Here is a 27,584-nt window from a genome sequence, read left to right as displayed (position 1 = left end):
ACACTTTTCCCCAAAAACTATTTTCTCCCCTAGACATCACCTCACATTTTCCTGCCAAAAATGTCCGCTGCATTGTCTTCCACACATTAGTGCAGCATTTGATCCCACACTGATTAATTTCAGCCAAAAAGGTTCATCCTGTATGCCAAAGGTGACACCGCCCAAGTTAGACATGCACGATGGGCCGTACACCTCTCAGAGACCCTCACGCTTCCTCAGCACTACTTGAGGCACCTGCCTCCCCCTCACAGGACCTTGGTGTCACCTAAGCAACACGAAGGGCACCCACCATTCCTTCACTCACCCGCGTGCCCTCCCAGCAACACACAGGGCATTTGCCACCCCTGCAGTGAGCCTCCTGTCCCCGCAGAGGAGCACGGGGCACCTGCCTGCCCTCAAATGACCCACACAGTCCCCCTCAGACTAACCCAAGTGGCACCTGAATCCTAAATGGTACGTTAACAAAAGGTTGCAAGCAGTATGGTACCAAAGCAGTATAGTATAGTACAAAAGCACTCCTCTAATGTACCAAAGCAGTATAGTATAGTACAAAAGCACTACGGTATTGTACCAAAGCAGTATTGCACCAAAGCAGTATTCTATCGTACCAAAGCAGCGTTCTATCGTACCAAAGCAATTGTACTCTACCAAACAGCATTGTACCAAGGCAGTATAGCATCATATCAAAGCAGTATGGCATTGTACCATGGCAGTATTGTATTGTAGCAAAGCAGTGCAGTATTGTATTGTACCAAGGCAGTATTGCACCAAGCTGTGCAGGTAAAACAAGCAAGACAGCAAAGCCAGGGAGATAACAAGCACCATCAAGACCCAAATAGCAAGTTTTAATGGAACTGGCAAAATGCAAAATTAGCTCAAAACAAGTCAGACTGAAAAAAAGCAAGCAGCACCAGACATGTGCTGAAGCTTGAGGTAAAAAGTCCAAACGTGATAAAGGCTACACAAGTCTACATCAAAAGACCACCAGAAGACTGAACACCACCACAGAAGGAACCCACGTGTACACAAAACCAACAGACTCCTATTAAACCATAACAAAGCTCTATACAAATATGACACATTGTAACCATGACCCTGAATGAGAGGACTTTTAAAATGCAAGTGAAGGCTAAAGCAGACTGAGTGAGGTTTGGTGGACAGATCCACCTCAGTCCCAGCTCTGAAGAAACAAATTCCTGCTCTGTAGCCACCTGAATAAAGACTTTTGTTTTCTTGCCCAGTTTTGGGCTTCACATCTATCTCCCCTCAGTGCCCTATTACCCCCTCGGGGACACCTGGGGCACCTGCCACTCGCTCAGGGACACATGTCCCCTCAGTGACACTCGGATTCCCTAAGTGCCCCTCACACACCCTGAGCATCAATAGGGGCACCAACCTATCCATCACTGTTTATTCTCAGCATTAAAGATTACCTCAGATTTTCCTTCCAAAACATTCATTCAGTCCTCTGCAGATTACCTCAGATTTCACCCCCAGAAAGTGTTCCCTCTGGGCCTTTATAATTACCTCAGATTTTATTACAAAATTTTGTCTGCCCATCCTCCCCATTTACCTCACACTTTTCCCCAAAATCTTTCTCCCCTAGACATCACCTCACGTTTTCCCACCCAAAAAGTCTGCTGCATTGTCCTCCACACATAAGCACAGCTGTTGTTCCCACAGTGATTAATTTCAGCCCAATATGTTCATTCCTTGCCCCACAGGTGACGCCTGCGAATTGACGCATTCCTCTCCCATGAAGTTCTCCCTGTCCCCTCTGACTTACCTCATCTCTTCCTCTCGCCAGCTGAAGCCCCGTGCGCTCCCGCCACGGCCGCCGTCCACTCCTCCTCCGTGTCTCACCTCAGGGGCTGCCCCGGGGCGCATCGAGGACGGGGCACGGAACCCCGCCCGGCGCCTCGCCGGGACACCGCGGCTTCGAGTTCCCGCCCCCGCCCCTGAGGGCAGCGCGGCGCGAGGCCGCGGCACGGAGAGCGCGCGAGGCCGCGGCACGGAGAGCGCGCGAGGCCGCGGCACGGAGAGCGCGCGAGGCCGCGGCACGGAGAGCGCGCGAGGCCGCGGCACGGAGAGCGCGCGAGGCCGCGGCACGGAGAGCGCGCGAGGCCGCGGCACGGAGAGCGCGCGAGGCCGCGGCACGGAGAGCGCGCGAGGCCGCGGCACGGAGAGCGCGCGAGGCCGCGGCACGGAGAGCGCGCGAGGCCGCGGCACGGAGAGCGCGCGAGGCCGCGGCACGGAGAGCGCGCGCGGCCGCGGCACGGAGAGCGCGCGCGGCCGCGGCACGGAGAGCGCGCGAGGCCGCGGCACGGAGAGCGCGCGAGGCCGCGGCACGGAGAGCGCGCGCGGCGCGTTTGTGTTCCCGCCCCTGCGCCTGAGGGCTCTGAGGGGCGAGGGCCCCGCACGTGGGGGGAATCGCTGCCCTGCCGTGCCAATCAGCAACACGAGTGACATCTACTTCCCTTCAGTGACACTCACGGCCCCTCAGCTGCACAGGAACCATCAGCCGTTCCTTTAGTGACCTATTACCCCCTGGGGAGGACACATGTCCCCTCAGTGACACTCTATACCCTCAGCATCACTAGGGGCACCCTCAGTGCCTCTCTGGTCCTCATAGATTACCTCAGATTTTCCTTCCACAATGTTCTATGCCATTGACATTACATAAGATTTTTCTTTCACAGTGTCCCCATCTGCATCTGTATGTTACCTCTGATTTAAGCCCCAAAATGCCACCTAATTATTAGGTCAGATTTTATCTCCAAAATGTCCTTTTTTTCCCCCTACTGATTCACCTCAGATTTTCCCTCACAAATGTTCTCTATTTTTCCTGTACAAATTACCTCAGATTTGGCCTCCAAAATATTCCTTTAGTCCACTGTAGATTACCTGAGATTCTACTTTAAAATGTTCTTTCTGTCCTTTTAAAATTAACTCCGATTTTTTTCACAGAATTTTCTCCGCCCGACCTCTCCAAATTACCTCAGACTTCTCCCGCCTTTCCTCAAGCCAGCTTTCTGCCCGAGAGATCCCCTCAGATTTTTCCCGCCAAAAATCTGCTGTATGTCCTCCACAGATTATTGCAGCTTTTATTCCCACCGTCCAGTGGAAATAAAACCCCTCAACTTTACCCCCAAAATGTTCACTCCATGCCTACAGGTGATGCCTGGGGATTCAAGCATTCCTCCCCTCTCAAGTTCCTGCTGTCCCGTACACGGGACACGTGCCGCGCACGGAAAAGCCGCCTGGGAGCCGCTCCGGCCCGAGCCCCGCGGAGCCGCCGGGGGGGAGCGAGCGCAGGGCCCGCAGACGGAGCCGTGTGCCCGCGGCTCCGCACGATGGTTCCGGCGGGACACGGAGCCCCGGGGGCGCGGGGGGGCCGCTCCCGCTCCCCGGGAAGCCGCGGCGGCGGCAGGGCCCGGGACAGCTCGGCGCGCTGAGGTTTTACCCTGCAGAAAGCCCCGGGCCCGCTCGGTTCGCGGCTGCCCGGAACGCGCCGGCTCTGCGGGCGCTCCCTGCTCCCGGCTCCTTCCCGGAGCTGACAGCTCCAATGCCGTTCGCTCATTCCCGCCCGCTCTCTGCGCGGGCTTTTCAACAGAGCCGCGGCTCTGCCGGGCCGCCAGGTAGGAGCCGCCAGTGCCTTTTGAACCCTCTCTGTATTTGTTTCGCTGTTTCCCCTTTTGCCACGTGCGGTCTCTAGAGGGTTTTGTGTTCCTTTCCCCTCCGCTTTTCTCCCGCGGTGTTCGGGGCCCGCGGGGATGCGGCAGCCCCGGGAGCGCCGCGCCGGCCCCGCTCGACGCCCGCTACCGCCGCCGCCCGGTCAGGGCGGGACTCAGGACCGAACCCCCGCGGCTGCGGGCGCAGCGCGGCCGCGTTCGCTTCTCCCTCTGCCCGCAGCGGCTGCGAGGGGCAGCGGTCGGAGCTCTCTTTGAGCGGGCAGCGGCCGGAGCTCTCTCTGAGCGAGCAGCGGCCGGAGCTCTCTCGGAGGGGGCAGCGGCCGGAGCTCTCTCGGAGCGGGCAGCGGCCGGAGCTCTCTCCGAGTGGGCAGCGGCCGGAGCTCTCTCGGAGGGGTCAGCGGCCGGAGCTCTCTCGGAGCGGGCAGCGGCCGGAGCTCTCTTTGTCTGCCCCCCTCCTTTCCTTTTTCCCTGCGGGCAGCACAGCCCCCGCTCCAGCGCGGGGCTTTCTGACCGCCTCTGTTCGATGAAGCTTTGCGCATCGTGTTTGTGTGCCGTGACAACGCGGTGATCCAGGGGGGTTTAAGTTAATGTTGTTTTCTGACCGAATTCTCATTTTTGACAGTTTGACGGTAGCTGGCGATATAGAAAGCAGTAAATGCAGCGCCTTATTACTTGTCAAAGATTTCAATACAGTCTGATTTCTTTAACAAGAATGTTAACACATTTCCAGATGAAATGACACAAAATACAATCACAAGAAGCTACTCAGCTGTTCAGCAGTCTGCCCAATTACACGGTATTATAATTTTTTTTCCAGTAATCTTGCACTCTGAAAGGTCTTCCTAAATTTCTGTTTCTGTGAAATTTGCAGTTGCCGTTTGTTTTTCTCATAACTAAATTCCTTTTTAAGTTTCATACGCTTGTTGTGACTTTTATCCCTCCACACCATCATGCTGTTACTTCTGTTATGGCTTGTTCACGTTTTCATTTTCTTTTTGTGTTAGTAACAGCAGAACAAGCTACATCTTGTCATTTCTATAACTTTTAAAGGTACTAAGTGTCTTTGACTTAGCAATTTGAACCGATTGATATGACAGCTGAACCTAGTTTTGGATTGAGCATTTTCTAGAGATGATTATCCCATTCTTCACTGGTTTGGGGTTTATCAGCTGTTTGCAGACTCTGGGATGATGGGACAGCATTTCAGAGATTGCTAATTACCTAATTTCACATATTAATTATTAATTATGTATGTATTGTTATTAATCATGTGTGTTATCTGAAATATTCCTGATTGTTGTATTTGAATTATTCCTGATTGCTGTAAGTTTTTGGTTTCACTACACATTGTTCTGTTCTGATGTTCCCTTCATACTCATCACAAAAGACATGCATCTCATTAAAAAAACCAAACCAAAAAGAAGGGGAATTTAACGCCTTAAGAACATTCAAATAAGACAATATATACATTAAAGATAAGGACAACAAATCATTTTGAATAATGCAATATTTACATTCAAAATTTGGAAAAAATGTCATTAAATCTAAATCCCAGCTGAGTGTACAACAGCAAAGCCTAATTGATTCATTAACTTAAAGAGAAGATATGCATGTGTTTTATCACCAGCAGGTTAAAAGTAGTCATCTATTCATTTGATCAGGCATCCATTGCCTCTGAGAACGTGAGGCTCAGTGAGAAATGACCTTATCTCCACCCAGCCTTCGTAATCAGAATAGGAGCAAAAGCAGGGGTGCCAGAGCTTGGCTGTGTCTGGAGACTTACAGAGGAAACTTGTCAGCAAAAGCCCTATATCATCATCATGGTACAGTGTTCCTACTAACCTTCTTCAGCTATTCCTTGTTCCAGACTCCCCAAAAAACATTCAGTGGTGTCTAAGATCAACAGTTCCAGCTAGTGGACTTTCTCCTGAGTCTGAACTATTTGGACTTTAAAACAATGGTCATTTATCTCAATTTCCCCTAGAGACACCAGACATTATTTTTATTTTTCTCATGCTGCAAGATCCTGTGTCAGTGACATGAGTGGATTTAAGTTTTGTTGATTGTAATTGGGTTTTTATGTATCTTGTCCCATATTTAATAGATAATCAGTAGTATCCTTAATAAGATGCAAACTGTTTTAACATCAGAACTTATGAGCTTAGTTAATAAAACAGGGAGAGATGTTGTGACAGGTAAAAGAATTATAAAAGAAAGGCCTCATAAAATCAGGCCAGCTCTAATAAATTAATAGCTGGCCTGTCATCTCTTCAAAGTGTAATTAAGCAATGTGCAAGTTCCATGTGAAAACCATCTTGGTATGAAAGGTTCCTTAACACAACAACCTGTTCTTGGGTTGAAGAATGAGTGCATCTGTGGAAACAATAAGATCTGTCCCATGAGAAGCCATAAAGGAAAAATGGAGACAACCTGAATCTGAGCACATACACACAAATCACCTTCTGAGCAATAAATGAAGTGGTAAGAAAACTACCAGCCAGAGGATGCTGCACACGAGGTGGTGAAAACTGTGTCAAATAAGTGATGGGAATAAAGAATTGGCTTTTCCCGCATGAAGATAATGGAGTCTTGACTAACTTATTACAATAGGTCAGAACCTGTGTTTCTAAACATCTTCATGTAACTGATGTTCACAAGCTCTCACCCCATATAAAAACACATTCACAAGACTTGTGCCATCTCCAGCTTCCCACCAGCCCCCCAAGAAGTGCAGCTGCAAGAACACATTCCCTTTGTGGAAGCAGGGGGCCCTTGGGTCTCGCACACTTCCCACTGGAGACGTGGGGTTGGTGTGTATCCACACCTCTCCCAGCAGCCTGGGAGCCACAGGGGAAAGCCCAGGGTCACCTTGTCACCTGCAGAGCTGTGGGTCTGTGCCTGCTGCAGCCCTCAGTGTCCTGAGTGAGGTCACCCATGGCACTCAGCTGCCAGGGAGCTCCTTACAGACAGAGGGGGCCAAGCTGCAGAGCACCTGAGCACGGTGGCCACTTCCTTGCCACTTCTCTCTCCTCTCTCTCAAACTCTCCTTGCTTCTCCCAACCTTTGTTTCCAGACTGTTTCTTCTGTGCCTCAGAAGCCTTTCCCTAATGCCCTGGTTGCTGCTAAGCTGGTGGTCATGTTCTCCTTTACCAGCAGTGCTTTGGAGGCAAATGCCCCCTCAGATCGTTGCAGCTATTCCATTCACAGAGCTGCTTGCATTCACACTCCTGTTGATCACTGGCTGCTGTCCAGGCCACTGCAAGAGGGGAGAAGCATCTCAGCCCCAGAGAGGCTGGGAAGAGCACGGTGGTCGTGTTCCCAGCCCAGGACACCAAGGAACATTAACTCAGGTGGCATCACAGAAGGAGCTGGTTCTGTGTCAGATGCACATCTGCACTGAGAAGCTCGAGAGCCCAGGGACACAGGAAAGGGAAGGGAGGATATTTGCAGCCCTGCACTTCTCCAGGTCCCTGATACCACCACAAGTCTCTGCTGCTGACTGCTTGCTCACAGCTGCCTGTGACACTTCTTCACATCTGCTTGTCTTACTGACTGTGTCCTGTGGAAAGAAGGCAAAGCCCTGCAAGTGTCAATACTACAGCACTGGAAATAGCCTTGTTGGGAGGGACTTCTTGCACAAGAACATAGTGATAGGACAAAGGGGAATGGCTTTAAACTGACATAGGGCAGGTTCTGATTAAATATTAGGAAGGAATACATTACTGTGAGGTAGGTGAGGCACTGGAACCAGTTGCCCATAGGAGCTTTGGATGTTCAATCCCTGAAATGTTCACGGTCTGGCTGGATGGGGCTATGAACAATCTGGAAGGGGTGGAAGGTGGAAGGTGTCTCTGCCCATGACCTAGGGGGCTTGAAACTTGACCATCCTTAGAAGTCCCTTCCAACCCAAACCATTCCATGATTCCCAGATTGATGCCCCCACAGCTTAGGGATGGAAAAGGAAAGAGAGATGTGCACACAGAGCACAGGTCTTTTTACCACTGGTGTGATATTGTATTTTCTCTTGTCTAAGTTTTCAGAATTCTTTCAGCAAAACCAGTACAGCTAGGGGACATTTTGTGTGTGACTCAACAAACAGCAAACAGCTCTGCTCAAGGAGACAAAGGACATTGAATCTCTGGATATCTGTCTTCCATTCCTGTGTCTCCCTCCTGGACAAGTCCATCTCTTTTCAGCCAGAGGCTCCTGGACCCACTCAGAGAGAAGAGGACACAAGAACACGGGACCTGCTTTGATGAGCCTGAGCCTTCCTGTGTTCCCTGAGCCACCATGTACACTGGGGATGCTGGACAAAGCTCATTTCACTTGGAATGGTCCCACCCCGCACAGTGAAGATGTGTCAGAGCTCCATGCTCCTCCCAGCACAGCCAGCACTGTTCCCAGCTCACTGCTCAGCTCCCAGCTTTACTCAGGACAGGGATATTTCCATCACACAGTTACTGCTGCAGCTTCACAAATCCGATGATGCTTGAACTATCTGATGTCATTCCAGTTGTTGGGTAGTTCTGTATCCCTGTGGATTATAACACAACCCTCATCAAGGCCTTCACTTGGTTCTCCCTGTTGCTAGAACCTGTGACAGAGATAGGCTTGTTAATCCTCAGTGTTCACTGCTGGAAAAGACCTCAGTGAGATGCAAGGCTTGAAGGGAAGAGACAGAAATTCTTATTGGTGATTCATGGACACAAGCAGTGCCCTTGCTGCCACTCCACTGGCACCAGTGTCACATGGAAACCTGCCTGCCTCCTACAGCCTTCCAGCACCACAGGCCCTGCTCCATCCTGCTGGGGGAGCTGATCACCACCACTCCCCCCAAGCACCCCACACCCAGCAGAGGCCTCTGTCGGCCTCCAGGACAAGTTCATGACATCTCCCTCTGTTGCACCAACAGTCACCTTCACATCTCTCCTACTTTCTTTCCCTACCAGGAGTCACATCCAACACTCTCCATCCAGAGATACTCACACTGCTGTCACATTGTATGGAGTCTTGTCCACCCACTGCCACTGGCCCACCTTCTCTGCAAACTGACCAATGTGGAAATTCTCTCTTCTTGGAGATTGTTTTATTTGCCTGGAGAGGAAAATCTGGCAAGCAGAGAGAGTGCAATGTCCATGAGGGGCAGGAGTGAGCACAGGGAGGCACCAGGAGTCCCTGGGGGCTGGGGCTGGTGCTGCAGAGGTGCAGACAGGACATTCCCCCTCCCTGCAGGACAAGGAGGGGCTCTGAGTCCCCTCCAGGGCCCAGCACTTTGTCTCTGCCTGCTGGGTCCCTCTCTCAGCCCTGTGCACCTACCTGCTCTTCCTTGCTGTTGATCACCACCAGCTGGGAGCCCATCCCAGTGCAGTTCTGCTCACTCTCAGCCCAGTTCACCTTATCAAAGGACAGGAAATAGCAGCTTCTCTGAAACCTTCTCCAGCCCTTCGGGCAGCACGTCCAGCCTTGGTCTGTGCAGGGAGAGGACAGAGAGATGAAGGCTACCAACAAGAGATGGTGCCTGCAAAGATCCAAGTTCTCCAGGGACAGTGCTCATGTTCTTAGTGACTCAGGTTCCTGAGGAAATGTGCTTAAAAAACCAAGGATAGTACAGATATTTCTTCCCATTGCTTTGGGGTATGACCTGTGAGCTTTGTGGACCCAAAGCTGTGGTAATCCTTGTAAGGGGATCTCGGTCTCCAGAAAGTTCTTTTGCTGATGTGGTTTGACTTGTCCTGGTACAGTCTCCTTGAGCCTTTAGCCCAGGGAAGAGGGGACATTGCCAGTACTGACCTGTGCCTCGTGGCACCACTGAGTCGCACCTCCACTCTGAGAACTGCTGCTGCAGGGCCGTGGGCTGCTCACTGCTGGGCCAGAAGGGAACCACTGCAAGGGGAGAGGAAAGGCAGCAGGATTACCCCTTGTTCCCAGCTCCTCACACAGCATCTCTGGCCTCTTCACTCTCCTTCCACCATTTCCCCACCAGGCACTGTCCCAGCTGTCACCTCTGCTGGCCCAAACCTGATGTGGAGCTGAAAACGTGGTGAGGGAATGGGCTGTGCTTCTGGGAGGCCTTGCTGTGTAACAGGGACTAATAATGAGTGGTTAAGCTATTGTGACCCCCAGCAGGCTGTGAAATGCTGTCACAGTGTGCTCAGGATCACAGGGTTTCTTGTGCTTCTTGCAGTGGCCACCGTGTGTTGCTCTTTTCTCAGATGACTCAGCTGCTCGATATCCTGCAGGACTACAGGGACTACAGGGGTATGTTCTGCACACTTTGATGGAGGGGGCTTGTCCTAATGATCGCTGCCAGATACTGTTCCTGTGATTTGGGTTGATCTGCCTGGGGTGGAGAAAGGAATGCGATTAAGTTTTTTGGGTTCTTGGTAGATAGGGACCATATTCCTGCAGCAGCTCCGTGAGTTGGAGGGTCTTGAGTTCAGCCCTTTGCTGTTACCAGCTTCCTGAAATGAGCTGGCAGTTAAATGTTTTTCTTCAAAGTAGATTCATCTTTTGTGCCTTGATAAAATGGAGCTAACAAATGGCAGAATAGCAATGTTTCATTATACACCTGTGTTCAGTTGTGTACCTGTGTGCTGAAGGAATTGCAGTAAAGGCAAGTAGGCTTGCTCTAGGTTCACTTTGTCCAGAACAAAATACAAACTGAGCCACAGTTATACCAGGAATTAATTTTTGATTAAAACAATTGTTGACAGTGGGGCCCCAACATGTCTGTGAGGGCAGGTTGGATCAGACCGTTTTTGGCAAGGTTAGCAATGTGTTCTTGGGGCTTTTTCTTTTGTTTCAATCCACATGGCTCCATGCCTACTTAGGATTTCCCATGAAAGAGGCTTTGTTTGGTGTTTATGGTTTTGGACAACTCATAATGTAGGATAAAGCCAAATGTAGTGCCATATCCCATACTGCTTGCTGACAGCAAAGCACACGCTGAAGGCTGCGAGAGTTTGGATGAGGAAGATCTGATGGTTGTTGGCATGCTTTGTGGGGCCAACATCCAGCACAGCATAGTCTGAAATGGGACTATGTGCTAGTGTTCTTTTACTTGGGCTCTGAATTTTCCTGTTGTGTTTCCAAGCAGTAAATTAAATGCTCAGAGTCCCTGCTTCAGACTCAGCTAAATTACTCCTTACCAACAGTCAATCTGGAAGTCAGGGTCATTACCTCAGTTTATATGAGGTTTAAATGGGAAAAAATGAAGGAAGTGAAGGCAATAAAATGAGAAGCAAGTCAGGAGGATTTGGCACAAAAGGATTCAGGGCAGCAGTGAGACAACAGAGAATGAGGTAAGAGGGTCAGAGCAAAGGCAAAATTTCAGAAATTCACGTTGTTTGTTTGGAAAGACTACAGCTACAAGTGGCTGGACGGCTCTGTGAGGGGTGAGGAGAGACACCTTGCCATCAAGAACTTTGGTCAACAGCCCATCTTTATCTTCCTGTTGAGCACCAGAGCAGGTAAGTAAGGAGAGACAAACAACCCATCTTGCTTTTGTGCTCTTTATTTTATTCTCTCTGGCAAAGTTTCAGGGAATTCGGAATCCTGCAGAGCCTGCTCGTGTGGGGGATTTTTGAGGGAGACAGGACATATCCTGAACTTGGGTCTCTCATCTAGGACATCTGGTTTCTGTGCTTTCCTTTTGGCAGATGATGCCAAGATCCTTTCATATTGCAGCCTCTTGAGTTTATTTTATTCCAAGTTCCATAATGCCTGTCTCTGTGCCAGTTTGAGCTTAAGGAATCTCACTACCATTTTATTTCTGCAAGCATCAGACTTTGGGCAGGAACAGACTTCCTTCAAGTAAGCTGATGGAATTGCTTCTCAAGTTTGCTGAACGTGGACATTTCTTTAGCTGGCAGACAGGCTGAAACGAGAGCCTTTTGCTGTCCTGAGGCTGCAGAGAGCTCCATGGCACTGCCATCTGTGCTGCTTCCCCTATTCGCTCGCTGGGCAGATCTGTGTCTTCTGCACAGTTTCAAACCTCCCTGTCTCTCTGTTCAAAGAAGCACAGAGCCAGGCTTGTCTCCAGAGGAGGAATCCACACTGCTTGGCTCAAACATCAGACTGGAACCAAGTCTTCCTTTGGGCTTCTGGTTAGACGTGTCTCGATGAGCCTGCACCACAGCGCACGGAGGGCAGCACACAGGGCTGGTGAAGGGAAGACCCTAATGCTGGATGTGTGTCAGGAGTGTGTGAGTCTCTCACCACAGTGCCTGGGCTCTCCCTCCCATGCCAGCCAGTCTGAGGGTTGTTTTTTACTGCACACTGCTGTGTCTGGCCAAAGCATCTTGTATTCAGCTGGGAGCAGGTGTGCTAACAGTGTTGCCAGTGCTGTTGTATTATGGACAGAGATTTTCAGGTGTGTGACTCTCCACTTGCTGGATTTTCTGACTACAGGAAGGTGTCTTGTCATGAGCTGGGGGAAATGTAAGGCAGCAGGCTGTCCCCTCTTTAAATACAGTATGTGGTCACAGTGGAGGTATTTTAAAATGTAAAATTAACTGGGTTTTCTTATCTTTTTATTTCACGAGAGCCCAAGTTCTAACATCAGAACCTTTAAGAACACCTGGGCTCTGGTTATTGTAGTTTGGCTTGGTGTTTTCCACTGTTCTGTGCTGCAGCCAGGTGATGACTTGGGCAGTCCCTTGTGGCTTCAGGGAAGCTAGTCCTTGCAGGGATGATCTGCCTGGCAGCAGCAGAATTATGTCTGTGTCCATCAGTCTTGACAATCAGTCCCTTTTGCACTGGTTCGCTCACAACCTAAGTTTTTTGATTACATTGCATTATACAGCTTCTTTTTGGACTGCTGCAGAAAGCTGGAAGCTGGAAATGGAAGCTTTACCCATGTGTTTAGATCCTTAAGAGATTTAGATTTGGGTTTGAGAGATGGATTGGAGTAGACACAGTTGATTAGATCTGACAGAACTTTGCACTGCATAAATTCTCCAGCTTCTCCTTTATTTTCTGTTGGTGACATATTATGACCTTCTTCTTTTGTTTGTAGGTGGAGTTGGCATGAATCTGACAGCAGCAGATACAGTTATTTTTACTGATAGTGATTTTAACCCACAAAATGACTTGCAAGCAATAGCAAGAGCTCACTGGATTGTGCAGCACAAGTGAGAAATGTCACTACTTGTGGTTTGGTTGCTGACTCTCTTGGCCTCTCAGTATTACTTTCCCCTTCCATAGGCAGTGGAAAGTTAAAAGTATGAGGATAGATAAAACATCAAAGGGGAGCAGAGAAGGTTTTGTGCCTTCATTTTCCAGCTGCAGCCTCATACAGTCTTGTCCTTGTCATGTATCCAGGGTGGGAACTTTGTAAATTTGGAGTAGGAGATGGAGGGTGGAGGTTTGCCTGCACTTTTGCAGTGAGCATTCCTCCTGTGTCAAGCAGAATTGTATCAGCATCACATTTCTGCTGGGTTTTTTTGCACATTTTGTTCCTGTCTTCTTTACCTACCAAAGGAGTGGGTGAGGGGACAGTAAATACCTTAGTGCACCTCAAAAGAAAGTAAGTAATAAGGATTTCCTTAAACTTTCCAAGGCCTGTAAAAATTATCTGTTTGATTGGGCGGGATACAGTTGAAGAAATCATCTACCGAAGAGCCGCCTCGAAGCTCCGGCTGACCAACGCCGCTGTTGTGGAAGGGGGGCAGTTTGCTCTGGGAGCACCCAAGCCTCAGGGAACAGCAGAGTTACAGGTAAACCAGAGTTACAGCCCCAGCTTCTGTATGTAGGAACCAAAATGACATCCCAGGTCCAGGCAACATCTGATGTTTGAAGAGTTTTTGCAATTTTGAAGTGCGTTTGTTGTGAAAAAGGGTGTGTTCTCTTGGAGAAGAGGGGAAGACAGAACCTTTCTTTGTCTTACTTGTTTTTTAATTATAATTAGTGGAAATTATAAAAAGTGGAAGCTGACTCACTGTTTCTTGAGCTGATCTGTCCTGGTGCTTTTCTCTCACAAACAGAGCTGATAAGAACTCAGGTGATAAACTGGACAGCTTTTGGTTGTTCGTCTGAAACTCACTCAACCTTCTTTTGGCCTCTTGGCAAATACAGTGTCTCAGGAGTCAGGGCATGCTTTATAATTCCGACCTGAAAGCTGAGGTTTGTGTTGAGAACTTGGCTTCAGAACATCAAGTGAAGTGACATTTAAGGGAATATGTCCCTTGTGTGCAGTTGAACCTAGGAGAGGTTTGGATTTAGTGTATCCTTTCACTCTCTGGCTGCCCTCCCTGCCCCATTTGGATGTAGCTCAGCAGTTACAGTTTCTGTGGGAGAAGTGGAACTGAGCCCATAGGAAATTCCAGGCTGATATTTTTGTCCCCCTGGATTTTTATGGTATTTGGGCTTTTGTTTTAAAGGGGTTGAGGGCAAAAGCAAGCCTGGCCTTTCTGGTTGTGAGGAAAGCTGCTTGGATGCAGTCAGTACAGTGCTATTTTGTCATTTAGCCCTGAAGAAAAATGACTGTTCAAGTCTGGATGAGATATGATTGAGGGAGCTATGTTGTTGGGGCTTGTCCTGTCAGGTGTTGGGAAAATGGGGCATGTTAAAGAAAAAGTACTTTGACAGGCAGACTTAAAGCTTAGGCTCCTCCACTCATACATCCTTTGCATTTAAGCCTGAGAATCTCGAGACACTGTGATTGACATGGAATTAGAGGATAATAATACTGAACTTCCTCTTCTCTTTGTTAAAGCTGAGTGAAATCTTGAAATTTGGCCTGGATAAGTTGCTCTCCTCTGAGGGAAGTACTGTACAGGATGTAGAGCTGGAAAACATCCTGGGAGAGACAAAAGGAGGGCAGTGGATAATGGACACTGTGCTGCCACAAAAGGAAGAGGATGAAGAGGAGGATACAGAGAGTAAGTCAAGAATCTAAATAGCTGTGTCACTTGAATGCTGGCGTCCCAGGTAGAGGTGGCATTTTTCAGGCAAGAAGAAGAAAAGCAGAACTGTAATTAAGTTACTTGGATTTTTTTGTGGCCTATCCACAAACTTTATTTCTGAGTCTTTTTTGGCATTTTTGTTCTTTTTTTGTGTCCTTATTTGCCTGTTTGTAAGATAATATTAACAATACTTGCCCAGTTTCAGTGCCTTCAGAGAGTTGAATTCCTTTTCATTCTTTAATACCTTAGATGGAAATTCCTGAGAAATGGGGAAATATTCATATTGTAGATACTGCTTTTCCCACAGAGAACCATTCAGACAGATCTACAGTTTTGAAGATGTAATAGTAACTTAAGGAAAGGCCATGTAACAGGTGTTTCATTTTTTTAATCTCCAGATAAAAGATTATTGGCTATGAAAATCCAAAAGGTGAGATTGTTGCCATGAATTTTCCTGGTTTGCTGAGCGTTCATATTAAAGGAGAAACATGCAGTTTCTCACGCTGGTGAATTGTAAACACAGGACCATGTTTTGTAAATATTGGCAATGTTATGAATACTTTCTCCAAGAGAAGGGGAGGTTGAATGACAGCCTCCTGGACCAATGTGACAGGAGAGGTGGCGATACCCTTCTCCAATCCATGGTCACCTTGCCACAGATATATAATGGAAAAATAAACTAAGGGCAAGTTTCTGCCCTGCTGCTGTTGTTGCACCCAGATCTGTGTCCCCAGTCTGTTTTCCTGGTTGGGCCTCCACGGTGATAGTGAGATAAGAAATGCAGTCATGGTGTCGATAGAACAAACCTACTCTGTTTTCAAAACTCTGCTTTCCAGCCCAAATGTCACCCAGTTGTGGTGAGTTTTTCATAGCCCCATGCTATATGAAAATAAATTCTAAGGATACTTCCCTCTTCCAGTGCATTCTTTCCCAGAGAAAGACTGAATTTTTGTCTGGGTACACCGTAGCGCTTAAATACAGATTTGTGACTGAAGCTGAAATGTGGCTCTGCAGGACAGTTATTGTCTATTCAGCAGCAGTTGCCAGCAATGAGTAATTATTTGCTGAGAGTTAGCAAAGAGTGGTATTTTCTGGTGGTGCCTTGAAAGAGGGGCAGTGGTAGCACACTGTGTAATAGGTAGAGGGAAAATAACTCATGTGGGGAGCAGCAATCCCGGGCTGCCAGAGTTCTGTGTTTTCATTTCATTCGGGAAGTCAAAGTAAAAATTTGCTGTCCCTTTTTAAGAGCTGCCTGTAACTACGTAGCAGAGCTGAATGAATTCTCCACTGGCAGAAATGGAATGACCAAAGAGAACAGCAATGGAACCACAATTTAAAATAATTAATTAACTGAAATAGGAAGAAAGCTTCCTTGCCAGCCTAAACATCTTAAATTATCTTAAATTATCTTAAATTAAAAGCTTTTGTCAGAGGAAGCAAACTTTGATTCTCTTGTTTCTACACGATAGTGACTCTGGTCATACCAAAAAATTGTGGGAGTGAAGATCTTTTTCTGCTGGGGGTAGAAAACAATGTCACAGAAGAGCCAGAATTTTTTTGATCTCACTGTACATTTTAGGTGTTAGTAGGTTTCAGTTCCTTTTCACCCTTTTTCATTATTTTTTAAGGATCACATATATGTGTATGAAGGCAAAGATTATTCAAAAGAACACAGCAGAGAAGACAAAAAGGCATTTGATCAGCTTTTGGATCTTCAGAAAGCACTGATTGAAGAGTCCAGCAAGGAAGGGAGAGCTCTCCAGAACAAAGCAAATGTAAGGCAGATGTGACGAGGAACATGATGCTCTTCCATTGGCTTGTGGAAAACGAAACCTGGCAGTTTTCTCTCCTTACCTACAGCTTGCAGAAGGCATGTTAAAAGATTTGGATGTTAGTGTACTAAAGTTGGCTCTGGAATCAGGGCTTGACAACTCAGCAGTTCTGCTAACAGATCTGAGATACGCTGTACAGGGCACTTGGATAAACTCAAGTCACAAAACCATGTATTACATGACAGCTGAGATCTGATGATTAAGACTTGGGGACAAGTAAACAAATGGGAAAGGAATGTAGGTTAAGGAGGTATCAGGCATGGCTTTAAGATGAGCAGTTTGTTTCTGACACCTCTTTCTTTCTCCAGGCCCTTCTCACAGGCCTTCAGGAGCAGTTGGCCAAGAGGAAGCGCTGAGTGAAGAGGAGCTGGAGGCTCGGAGGAAGAAGCGCCAAGAAGCAGCAGCCAAGAGAGCAAGGCTCACGGAGGAAAAGAAAGCAGCAAAGGCAGAGGCAGAACACAAGAAAAAGTATGGTTTGTATTGCATCTGCCACTTGCAAACTGATGTCTGATGCATTGTACTCTTGGAATGTGTCTGATTGGTGGAAATAATATGCTCAAACTGCATAACACGGGGATGTGAAGGTGGAAAAATGGCTTGAGTCCCTAGCAAGGGTTCTTTCCTCCTGAATACCCTGCCTGACTTTACCTCTACTTTAATTCATAGAGAATGGCCTGAATAAGAGCCCCAATGTCTGACTGTACAATCAATGAGTGTTTGGTAGACGCTTTCTGAAATGTTACAGTTGGCCCCTATAAATTGGTCTGACATCTGTGACTCTCTGGCACACATTTGCTTTCTCCTTCTTGTTCCCCAGGTGTTCCTCCTTTTCACCACTCCAAATAGCTCCTTGTCCTTTATTATGTGCTCACTTTTTCCATGCCTGCAATTGGCTTATCACATTGGCATGTGGCTCCTATTATAAATAAGAACTTTGGTAACCGTTGTTGTGGCCTAAAATGGGGAGAGAGCAGAGGGAATGCAGGTCAAGGTCTCCTGTGTTCCACTGCAATGATTTAAACCACGCTGTGTGCCCCCACCTTTGATCTTCATTGAACATCCTCTTCTCTTGGTTTCAGGATGGCCTAGTGGGAGGCCAATCATTACACATCTCCCTGCCTTCCTTCAGAGGAAAGTGGCTCTGAGGAGGAGTTTGAGAAGGATGAGTTGGGGCCGAATGTGGATTTAGATTACCAAGATGGAGACCAGAACTGTATCAAGTACGTCATGGGAGATGTAACCCACCCCCAAGCAGAAGAGGAAGATGCCATCATTGCCCATTGCCTAGGTGAGACTTGTGAACACCAGGAGTATTGTTGGGTGGGATGAACAAGGGGGCTGAATTGTCCCTAATGGTTCAACAGTTTCTAATTCTGAAATAATTTGGATTTGAGTCTGAGTTAATCTCAAGTGGTGCAGGGGCAATACAGCCTCCACTCCAGCATGTATAACTCACATAAGTACTAGCAAGGTGTGCAAGGGTCCTTGCATGCCCATTCTGGATTTATGGGTAAACCTCTTCAAAGGTGCCTGTAGGGTTTGAAATTTTGTATCTGTGGCTAAATGATGACAGTTCCTGAGAGGAGGGCCTTTTGTTTATCCTGTGGAAGCTGTAGGGATCAAACTGAGATACTGAAATTCATCTTCTTTTTCCAGTCAGCAGAGGGAGACAGACACTTCCAGAGGCTGAGGCCAGAGTTTCTTGGTGGTTGTCTCTCAACACTGACAGCACAGAGGTTCTAGGCTAGTCTCCTAATTTAAGGCCTTCTTTTAAGACATTAAAGCTGAGGGAGATAAAGTCACATTACAGAGTTCCTCCTGAAGCAGTGCTGGAGCTGCTCTCTGTCCAGAGCTACAGCAGAACATCATCATCTGCTCTGGCTAGTGTTACACTCTGCACAAAAGCTCGTGCTTGAAGTGCAAATGCCAAGAGGAAGTGAAAAACTGCAGCTATCAAACACCTGGTGTGGGAAGCCCAAGGCACCAGTCTGGGGACACACTGCATGCATGCTCTGTGTACCTGTGTGTGTGTGAGGGTACTGCCAGATCTGTACGCTCAGTGCTGTGGTTGGTGCTTGTTTCAGCAATCCTGGTGGACAGAAAGGAATTTTTCTGCAGAGTTTTCCAGGGAACTGTGATAAGTTTGTTTTTCTCCAGGGCTGAGGTTTATCTTTAGGATAGTCCCTTCAATAGTGGTTGACTTAAGTCTGTATGTAGTTCCCATATCTGGTTTTGATAATCCTTCATTGCCTGTGTACAGAGCAGGTGCCTTTCCTGCAGGGGTGGTCTCAACCTCACTTCTAAAAGGAATCCAACTTGTTATTTCATTCTAGATGACTCTGGCCGCTGGGGCAGGAGTGGTTTATTCACTGCTCTAGAGACTCATTCTGATGAGCCAAGGAAAATATATGAGATGGCAGGAAAGATGAAATGTAAGAGATCGAAATAGGACCTGAGGCCAACACACTTGGAAGAGGTAAAACCCCACTGACACTGCAGGAGTGAAGCCTGGGTACCTCCATACTCACGTGTTTCACTCTTCTCTGGATGTGTGCATCCCTAGCTCTGAAAGCAGTGCTTCAGTGGTGCTCTGACTTGGCTTGTTTGGAGTGTGAGAACTCTGTGTAGGGGTTGATCATTCCAATCCATCCTACAAGTCATAAAAAAAGGGAAAAAACTCCAAACTTGTCCATTATTCACAGAATGTTTTTCACTAAGTAAGACAGAGCACTGCATCTTCTGTCAAAGTGCTTTCAAGAAGGATGAAAGCCACCTCAGGCACCATTCACCTGAGCCTTTGCTTCCCTCCAAGCACTAATCTTTTCCTGAGTACGTATTAACAATTTTGAGATACCTGCAGCTGGTTAGGAATGAACATGTGCTATAAGGTGTACATGTGGATCTTTCAAATTTCCTGGGAGATGCTTCTCATTTCAGTGTCTCTCTTTCCATTTAAGTGGGATGTGTGTGTGACTGTGTGGTTCAGGGGGGAAAATGTTTGTCCTGTGTCCCTGGGCAAAGGATCTGACTGCTGAAACCATCATGAGGGCAGTACAGTCTCAGAGAATAATGCAGAATGTGACAGTGAAATCACTGCTTCATTGACTGCTTGTTTACTCTTCAGGACTGATTTTTTTTTTATTGTTGTCCTGTTCTTTTTTCTGGACAGATCTGGAGTTAGGAGGACCCTGCTATTCCCTATTGATGATAAAAAATCCAGGAAAAAAGGACAAGATTTGGTGAGAATGAGAAGCCTTTTCCTGTTTTGCTCTATCCGTATGTTTTTGAAGCTGTGTGGAATGAACTTTGTCTTTTTCACAATAATGGCACTGATTACTGAACATGGCTAAGTTGCAGTTAAATATTAGAGATAACGAGTTCTTTCCTTCATTTATTAAAGCTAAAAGTTAGTAATGCAGTTTTCCAGCACTGTCACTGTGTCTCTTAGTACTGTATGTAGATTCTATTTCAATTTTTTGTGTTTTCTCCTTAGCTGGCCTTGATTGTAGCTCAGCATCAGGATAGGTCCAACAACCTGTCTGGCATTAAGCTGTCAGCTTTGGAAAAGGGCCTGAAGAAGATTTATTTAGCAGCCAAGAAAAGGAATGGTGAGTGTCTGTGCAATAGAACAGCGAATCCATACATGTGTGGTTGCACCTAAAGATGATGACCAATTTCCACCTCTCTACTGGTTTTTTCTGAAGCGAAGTGAGATCTGCATAGCAGATAGGTTGCTCAAAACTATTTCTTCTGTTCTTTGTTGGGTAGCTGGAAGTCTTTTTCTAGCTTGCATTCTGTATGTGTACTTCTGCTGAGGAGTGTGCACTCTCTGTTCCCCCCTTGTCAGCCACAGTGCATCTTCCATGGATCGGGCATGCAACCAAAGGCTTCAACTGGTACGGCACCGAGCGCCTCGTCCGAAAGCACCTGGCAGCTCGGGGCGTACCCACGCTTGTGTATCCTTCTGGAGTGGGTCTCGTTCTGTTCCCCATCTAGGACTGAAATGGTCCTGGAAACACCTTGGTAAGTGCGAAGCAAGGAAGTAAGGCAAGGCACAGAGGCCACAGTCCAGCTAAAAAACCTGGTTTCTCTCGCTTTGCTGTCAGCATCCAGCATTTCTGACAGCATCCAGGTACTCATTCCACGCGGAAGACTCAGCATTCCAGGTGACAGTGACAGATGAGGGTGATTCAGCGTGCCTGTCAGAATTTGTTAGAACCAGGTGCTAGTCTTCTGTTGACAGCTTGGACTCACATCTGTGGGAGACACGACTGGAATTTCAGATTAACAAAAGTGACTCAGAAAGCAGCAGAAATGAGAATATAAAAAAACATTACAGTGTTCCAAACAGGTGATAGCCTGCTTCCTTGGCTGAACATGATGCAAGTTGGTGTGTTAGGACAGGCTTAGGAAGGCTTCCATCTTCCAGGAAAGGAAGCAGGTTCACAAGGAGGCTCTGTTTTGTCCCTTCTCTTGGAAGATGTGCATTTGCTATACTCACAGTCAGCAATTCTGTGAAACCAAAAACCTGAAACAAAGACAAAAGTATTCAGAGCATTCTGGCTCTCCTCCTTGGTAGATCTGTTAGTTGACATCTGTTGTCTGGTGTTTGTTGACACTTGACAGCATTTCCTTGACATTTTATTAGATATTACTTCTCAAGGAGTAAAGATTCTTCCTCTGCTTCACAACCATATTCATCTTCAACAACAGTCTTAAAGCCATGAAGATGCAGTAATTTCACCAAGAACATGCACGAAAGGTGGCCATCATCAGGCAGTCCACGTGCACTCTTGTCACAAACACGGGCTGCAGAGCCATTATTCACACCTGAACCTCTCTGCTGTGACTGGCCCAAACATTTGCGTGTTGTCAGTGGCTCTGGAGTGGAATGAGACTCTCTCTGACTTCAGACTCCAAAGAGGAAGGACTTGGCTCAATCCCAGATCTCATTTGGAGATGGAAAATTAAACTTTTAACTGATGGTCCATTGTTATCCCTTACATTAAGTTATTGTTGGGATTTGGAATAGAGTATTGTTTAGCTGTATTTCCCTGCCCCCTCCTTCTGTCTCAAATTCAATACCTTATCTCACTATACCTCTTTTCAATCAGCTTTTTAGTGGTTACCTGGCATTCAGTCTACGTGTCCACATATAACTCAGCAGAAAGGAACCTGTCAGCTGTATGACAACCACACAGGATAAACTGTTCATCCTCTTCTGATTTCTCAGAAATCCACTTGACTTGCATTTGTTCAAGTATAAAATTTAGCTACCAAATCATGTGGTTATAGTCTAGCAAAATGCTGACCAGTATCCTTGGCAAAGGTGTGCAAGGCTGCCAAAATTTGAGACTGACTATAAACGATACCTTTCCTTCTCCCACTCTTATTTCATTACACAGCTTTTTGTTGCGGCTTTAGGGCAAACCCAGTTCCTTACCTGCTGTCTAAAAAACTGTGTGAAAGGTTCCATGACCCTTTGATTCACTTTTTAGTTTTTGATGTTGGCTTTTTGATGATGGCTTTGCTCTACTGCAAGAAAACTTTCCTGGTTTTCACACTGTTGACACTATTTGTAACCAATATATTTTTAGGTTATTTTTTACACATATTTAGGGTGCTTTTGTACAACCAGGCAAGAGTAGCTCTCCTAATAAGTGCTGTGACCAGGGACAGTGTGCGATATGAAACTTAATTCAATTCAAAGTTCATCTTCCGACGGGAAATCACCCCACAAGCGGTGGAAAGCATGTCCCTAAATATCTCATTGCCACACACATCTCTGGCTGCATCTACACTGCCCCTGTGGCACCATCTGGTTATTTGAGCATTCCAGGCCTGCCATGGCTCGTCGTGCTGACTGGTGTGCTCCAAACGAGGAGAAGCCTCCTGAGCTGGATATTCTGGCGTTTACTCCTGGCTGGAGCAGACAACCCCATGGGATACCTTACCTCCTCGGACCCTGCTGGAGCTGAGGGCAGCCAGGCTGCACAGCACCTCTGTGGGGGACAGCCTTCCTGCAGCTGTTCCCAGGAGCAGCCCCCTCTGCACTTGGCAAAGTGCCTGCAGCATCCGAGTCCGACTGTGAGCACCTGGAAGGGTGAGGGGTGCTGAGTGGATGTACCTTGCTTTCCCCAGCCTCTCAAAGTGCCCCTCTTGCAGCAGGCCAGCTGGTGGCACTGTTAGCCAGCTCACAGTGCTTCTCCAGCCTGGAAAAACGCTCCCTCTTTCCCAGAATTAAAACACCAATTACGCCTTTTCCTTTGGCAGCCTTGACTGAACACATCATTTCAGTCTGCAGACTCGAGGCTCTGTTCCTCCACCTCTTCTTTTTCCTGTATGCTCATTGCCCTTCGTTAAAAGGTTTAGTTCCCAGCTATTCCAGTGCATGCAGTCTTGTTCCTCAGCTCCACACACACCTATGGGTGCTCTGGCCACCAGCTGCACATGAACAGAGGATTTGTCCTGTGGCTGGCTCCTCCAGAACAGGCTGAAATGGTGTGTCCGCCCCCACTACGGCCAGCTATTCCTTTTTGAGGCCTCATGCTTGCCTTTGTTTCAGCCTGTGTCCTGTGCCCCCCATGCTGCTATGACTGAGCAGAGTTACAAAGGAGAGCAGGGCTGGCTGTCAATGTCCCTTACCCCTTAAGGTCTACGGGAGCTGAGAGGTACCTGTAACACAGAGGAAAGGTCATGGTATGTAACAGGTTCTAGCCCTCTAACTCAGAGGCAAGTAAATAAATCAGGTTCTTTCCCTCTCTCACCCTTTTCAACTGTATAGATGAAATCTACCTTATTTTGTTCCCTTTAAATATACTTAGGAAATGCTTCTGGAGTGTGGGGGATTTGTTGTGGGTTTCTTGCTTTCTCTTTTTTTAAGAAACAATATTCTTTAGTATTTTTAAAATCTGCTGAACCCAAAGAAAAGTTCTACCCCTGTCTGCTTTGAAATGGAAGTGAGATTTCAACTGAATCCTGAATTGAGTTTTGCAGAATCTCAGCCAAGTGAAGTATTTCTAGTTTTTCTAGTGTTACTACCCACCACCATTTGTCTTTATTTGGGCAGAAATCATGTATTTCAGATAATTAATTCCATACAGGGCTCAGCAGCTTTTATACAAGTTGCTATACAAAATAAATGTGTCATGCTGTTTCTTCAGCTGCACAGTACTTTGCATTTTCCTTTTCTAAATAGCAACCACCCCAAAAGGGAAGGAAGGAGTTTTTTTGTAGTGATGTCCCTCTGGCCTCTCTCTCTCTCTCCTTCCACAGAAGATTTTTTGCAGCAGAAGAGCTGGAAAGTGCCACCTTGTGCATTTCTGTCATTGCACGTTGGCTTAAAGTTTCAATGTAAGCTGCTGGAGTGAGGTCAGCGGCTGAGGGCGCGATCATGCACAGCTCAGATTGGCTGTACCAGCAGTTTCATCAGATAGGACCTAAAAAGTGACATCCAGTCTCAGGAAAAAACTTTGCACCCCGTGCTGCAGGCTCCAGCTGATGCTATATAAAAGCAGGCTGTAATTCAGAGTGACATTTATCCTTGTGTTGGCTTAGCTCATGCTTGTGTTTCTTGACAAAGCACTGCCTCTGATGCTCAGGGCATTATGCATGCAAATTTTGTCTTTAGTGGCTTGTAACTTGAGAATGATCTTTCCTTTCTATTCAGGAAGTAGTAAAAACACTAGAAAGCTCAGAAATCAATCAGGTTTTATGGACATATGTGATTTTGTTATTGAATTTTGTCAGAGACAAAAATTATCTGGATATTTCACTGTGTGTTGGGGAAGGCAGAGCCTGGATTTTGAGCAAAGTAGAAGGCTGGTTTCCAAGGTGATGGAGAAAATCTGCACCAAATTCAACCTCAGTATCTTAAGAAAAATATTGTACATGTGTATCTCTAAACAGAGCAGAATCTGACCCACAACAATGATCCATATAAAAATATAAGAATAAGGAGATTGATTCATTTAAAAATAAGTGAAGCCAAGGTCCTGGAGGAAAAAGAAAAGCAAAGTTTTGAGCTGAGAGATGACTTAAAAGTGTAACATACATGTCAATTTGTGTGAAAACTCCCTCCACTTTACAGTACATGATCCTGGAAAAGAGATTGTAGACCTTTATTCAGATGATTTCAGTGAATAGCAGTGTTGCTCATGCACTATGATCAGCAAATCAAAGTGTAAGACAGAATGATACAAAACCGTAATGGATTTGCCATAGGGAAGGATAATGTCCACATTACAGAAAGTGCCTCATCTCTCCCTGGTTTTCTGTCCAACTCATGCTTTTCATAGTGAAAAGTCCAAGCCTGAGGAATGCAGTAGATGGATTAGCAGAATTACATATGAGTCTCCTCTCTAGAACACAGATCTCTGTATCACTTTGAATTTCCTGCAAGTGTGTGGATTTCAAGTTGGACAACACCATCCACTCATCTTGGCCCTGGTCAGATGGTACTGCCTTGGTGGGGAGGCACATAGACCCTTCAGAAAACATCGTGAAGACAGGAACTGTCTGGACCCTCATGTTTCAGGCAGGAAGAGAATGTTCCTGCTTGCACTTGTAACATTTTCCGGTGTGTTTCTTCAAAGCTAAGGATAGAAACAACCCCCTCAAGGAGCTGTATGAAATGAGAATGCTAATCATGTTGCTGTTGAAAAAAACAAACCAACAGAGAGTTAAGGAAAGACAGAAGTTGTTTTTTGTAAAATCTGAAAAAGGCTCAGGTTTTGGTGGCTTAAGCAGAAAAGAATTATTTAATAACTTACTTGCTGAAATAGGTGCAGGACATCTACTAGCCTTTCTCTGCTGCTTCGAGTGAATTTGAGGTTGCAGCATTGACATTCACATGATAAGGATTGCTTTCTTTTCCACAGAAGAGAGACAAATTTGGAGCAAATCAAAGGTATTTATGATCTCATAAATCTCATAAAATGATCTCAAGTCTGCTATGGAAAGGGATGAAGAATCTGAAATCATATCCCTTTCTTGTGTGCCACTTCATGAAACAGTTTGGGCCTGGCTTCATACAAGTGCCCTAGCACCTCATCCATCTGTGTGTGCATCTAAGATCAAGCCATAAAGCAGTGCCAGACCATACACCTGACCACTTACAAATCCTTCCTGAAACATCTCCTGGCCGCTGTTTCAGCAGGAACAGGGAAATATCAAAGCAGAGGAGAATGGAACAGTGAAAGTGTCTTGCATTACAAGCACAGTCTGGACCGAAGACCAACTTTGTTTGACAGGGACATACTGGAGTCCACGAACATGATTCAGGGATTGGTGCATCTGACACACCAGGAGCTGGGATTTTTTTACCTTTGAGAAGAGGTTTCAGAGTGGAGTTGATGTGTGTAAATGTCTATCAATATGTATAAATATTAGTTGGAAGGGAGTAAAAAAGTGGAGCCAGACGCTTCTCAGTGGGACCTAGTGAAAGGAAAAGAGGGAACAGGTGCAAACTGAGGTACATTTAAATGTGAGAAAAACCTCATTTTTACCATGCATGTGTTAAACCCTGGAACAGGTTGCCCAGGGAGCTTGTGGACTCTGTCTTTGAAGATGTTCAAAACCCTGCCTGGCACAGCCCAGAGCAACCTGCTTTAGTTCACCCTGTTCTGAATGAGGAGACTGGATCTCCAGTGGTCCATTCCAACTGAAACAATTCTGTGAATCTATGAGATCCATCCAAGTACCTTAAAGAAAACTCTAATCAACTCTAATTTTACCTATTCAGTAGTGTACAGGAGCAGAGCACTTCACAAATTTGTGAACTATAACCCTACTACACAGGTAGCTTGACTCATACGAAACATTTCCTCGTGTCTCAGAGGTTTAAACAGATGATGACAGATAAGCATGTACAGTATCTCAGAATCTGCCCCTGAACCCATCTTCAGTGTATTCCTCCTTTGCCAGTTTTTTGTGTAACACCTTGACCTAGTTAGGTGTGAGGGGCTTCACTGCTGGGTCTGACAGGTATCTGCACCAGGGCAGGGCGAGGGTGCTGGTCCTCACTGATGTTTGTATACATCCCTAGCTTACAGCCTGTAGCAATCTCCTTTCCGTGGGGTACTGCAACAAGTCCTGCTGCTCTGAACCATGAAACAAGTACTGCGAAATCCTCTAAATCTTCTTGAGCAGCTGCTGGGGCACCATAGTAGGAAAAGAAATAGATTTAGCAGAGCTTCTTTTTTGCTTTCTAAGAAGCCTAGTTAAAGACCTTTGGTAAAGGCCTCTTTCCCTTGTTAACGTTTTCCCCTGAATTTCCATGGCCTTTGCTCCTTGTACCGAGTCTTTCCCCTGCCCCAGAGGTGTGTCCTGTTGTCTTCTGTCACATTTCGCCCACCTCTGAGCAAGCTCATGAGCAGCGGAGAGCCCTTAGCAGGCAGGGAGACTGAGGCAGGCTTGCAGCAGGGTGTCAGACGCTTTTCAGGGCAGAGACAGTCCCTGGAATGCGGCAGAGTACTCAGGCCCTGGGCAAGTTTAGACACATGTTGATGCATAATACAAGATGGAGCCTATTATTTGATATCAGACTTTTCCAGTCAGTCACAGGGTTGGGTAAGCATGTATGCCATGCAAAATAGGAGGTAATGTAACTACCAAATCAGAGTGATATGGGAAGGTTTCTTGTCGTTCCTGGTTGACTGTTTCATTGTGAAGTCATTCTGTGGGCTATGGGTGTTGAGCAGAGGCCAAGCACTACCAATAAAACTCCGACATTATTTTGGAAAAAGGGAATGAAGGCCAAGTGGAGGGGAAAAATAAAAGGTGCCATCTATAGAAGCCACAATAATGCAAAACGTACACTATCTAATAGGAATAACTTCAGTTACTTCTGCGGTTGTTCCATTTGTGGCCTGGGTCATTCCTGAGCAGTTCAAAGTGCAGGACTGGAATCCAGGAGGTCTAGATTTTCTTCATACATTCCCAGTTGCTAGCTCATTGTATGTCCTGGAAACTTAAATATTTTTAAAAGGTAAGACAACCCAAAAGTGAAATGAAAAAGGAGCAACATTTACATGTAGAAAAAATGACTTGTGCTAACATAGGACTCTCCAGTTTCTTTCCCACCTGTCCAGAGCAAGTGGTGCCAGAATTTGATGCCCAAGGCAGGCTCCAGGCAAAGCAGGCCCTTCTCCCTGGGC

At 46.7% G+C, this 27,584-nt stretch overlaps 1 protein-coding gene across 1 annotated transcript; it reads left to right on the top strand.

Annotated features, from left to right (window-relative positions):
* The first annotated feature begins 179 nt into the window (after positions 1-179).
* On the top strand, positions 180-27,394 carry LOC134548525 (chromodomain-helicase-DNA-binding protein 1-like). Its single transcript, XM_063393427.1, is given in 20 exon segments — positions 180-186; positions 1,725-2,420; positions 3,213-3,356; positions 3,471-3,638; positions 3,716-4,085; positions 9,877-9,950; positions 10,994-11,161; positions 12,709-12,823; positions 13,252-13,408; positions 14,407-14,572; positions 16,226-16,371; positions 16,737-16,776; positions 16,779-16,896; positions 17,508-17,716; positions 18,762-18,860; positions 18,992-19,052; positions 19,598-19,667; positions 19,922-20,036; positions 20,276-20,384; positions 21,077-27,394. Coding segments are annotated over 20 exon segments (3,111 nt in total). The 3' UTR covers positions 21,156-27,394.
* The last annotated feature ends 190 nt before the right edge of the window (positions 27,395-27,584 follow it).

Source organism: Prinia subflava, chromosome 3, assembly GCF_021018805.1.
Source record: "Prinia subflava isolate CZ2003 ecotype Zambia chromosome 3, Cam_Psub_1.2, whole genome shotgun sequence".
NCBI lineage: Eukaryota > Metazoa > Chordata > Aves > Passeriformes > Cisticolidae > Prinia > Prinia subflava.
Note: the sequence above shows the minus strand (reverse complement) of the source record. Positions and strands in the feature narration are given on the sequence as shown.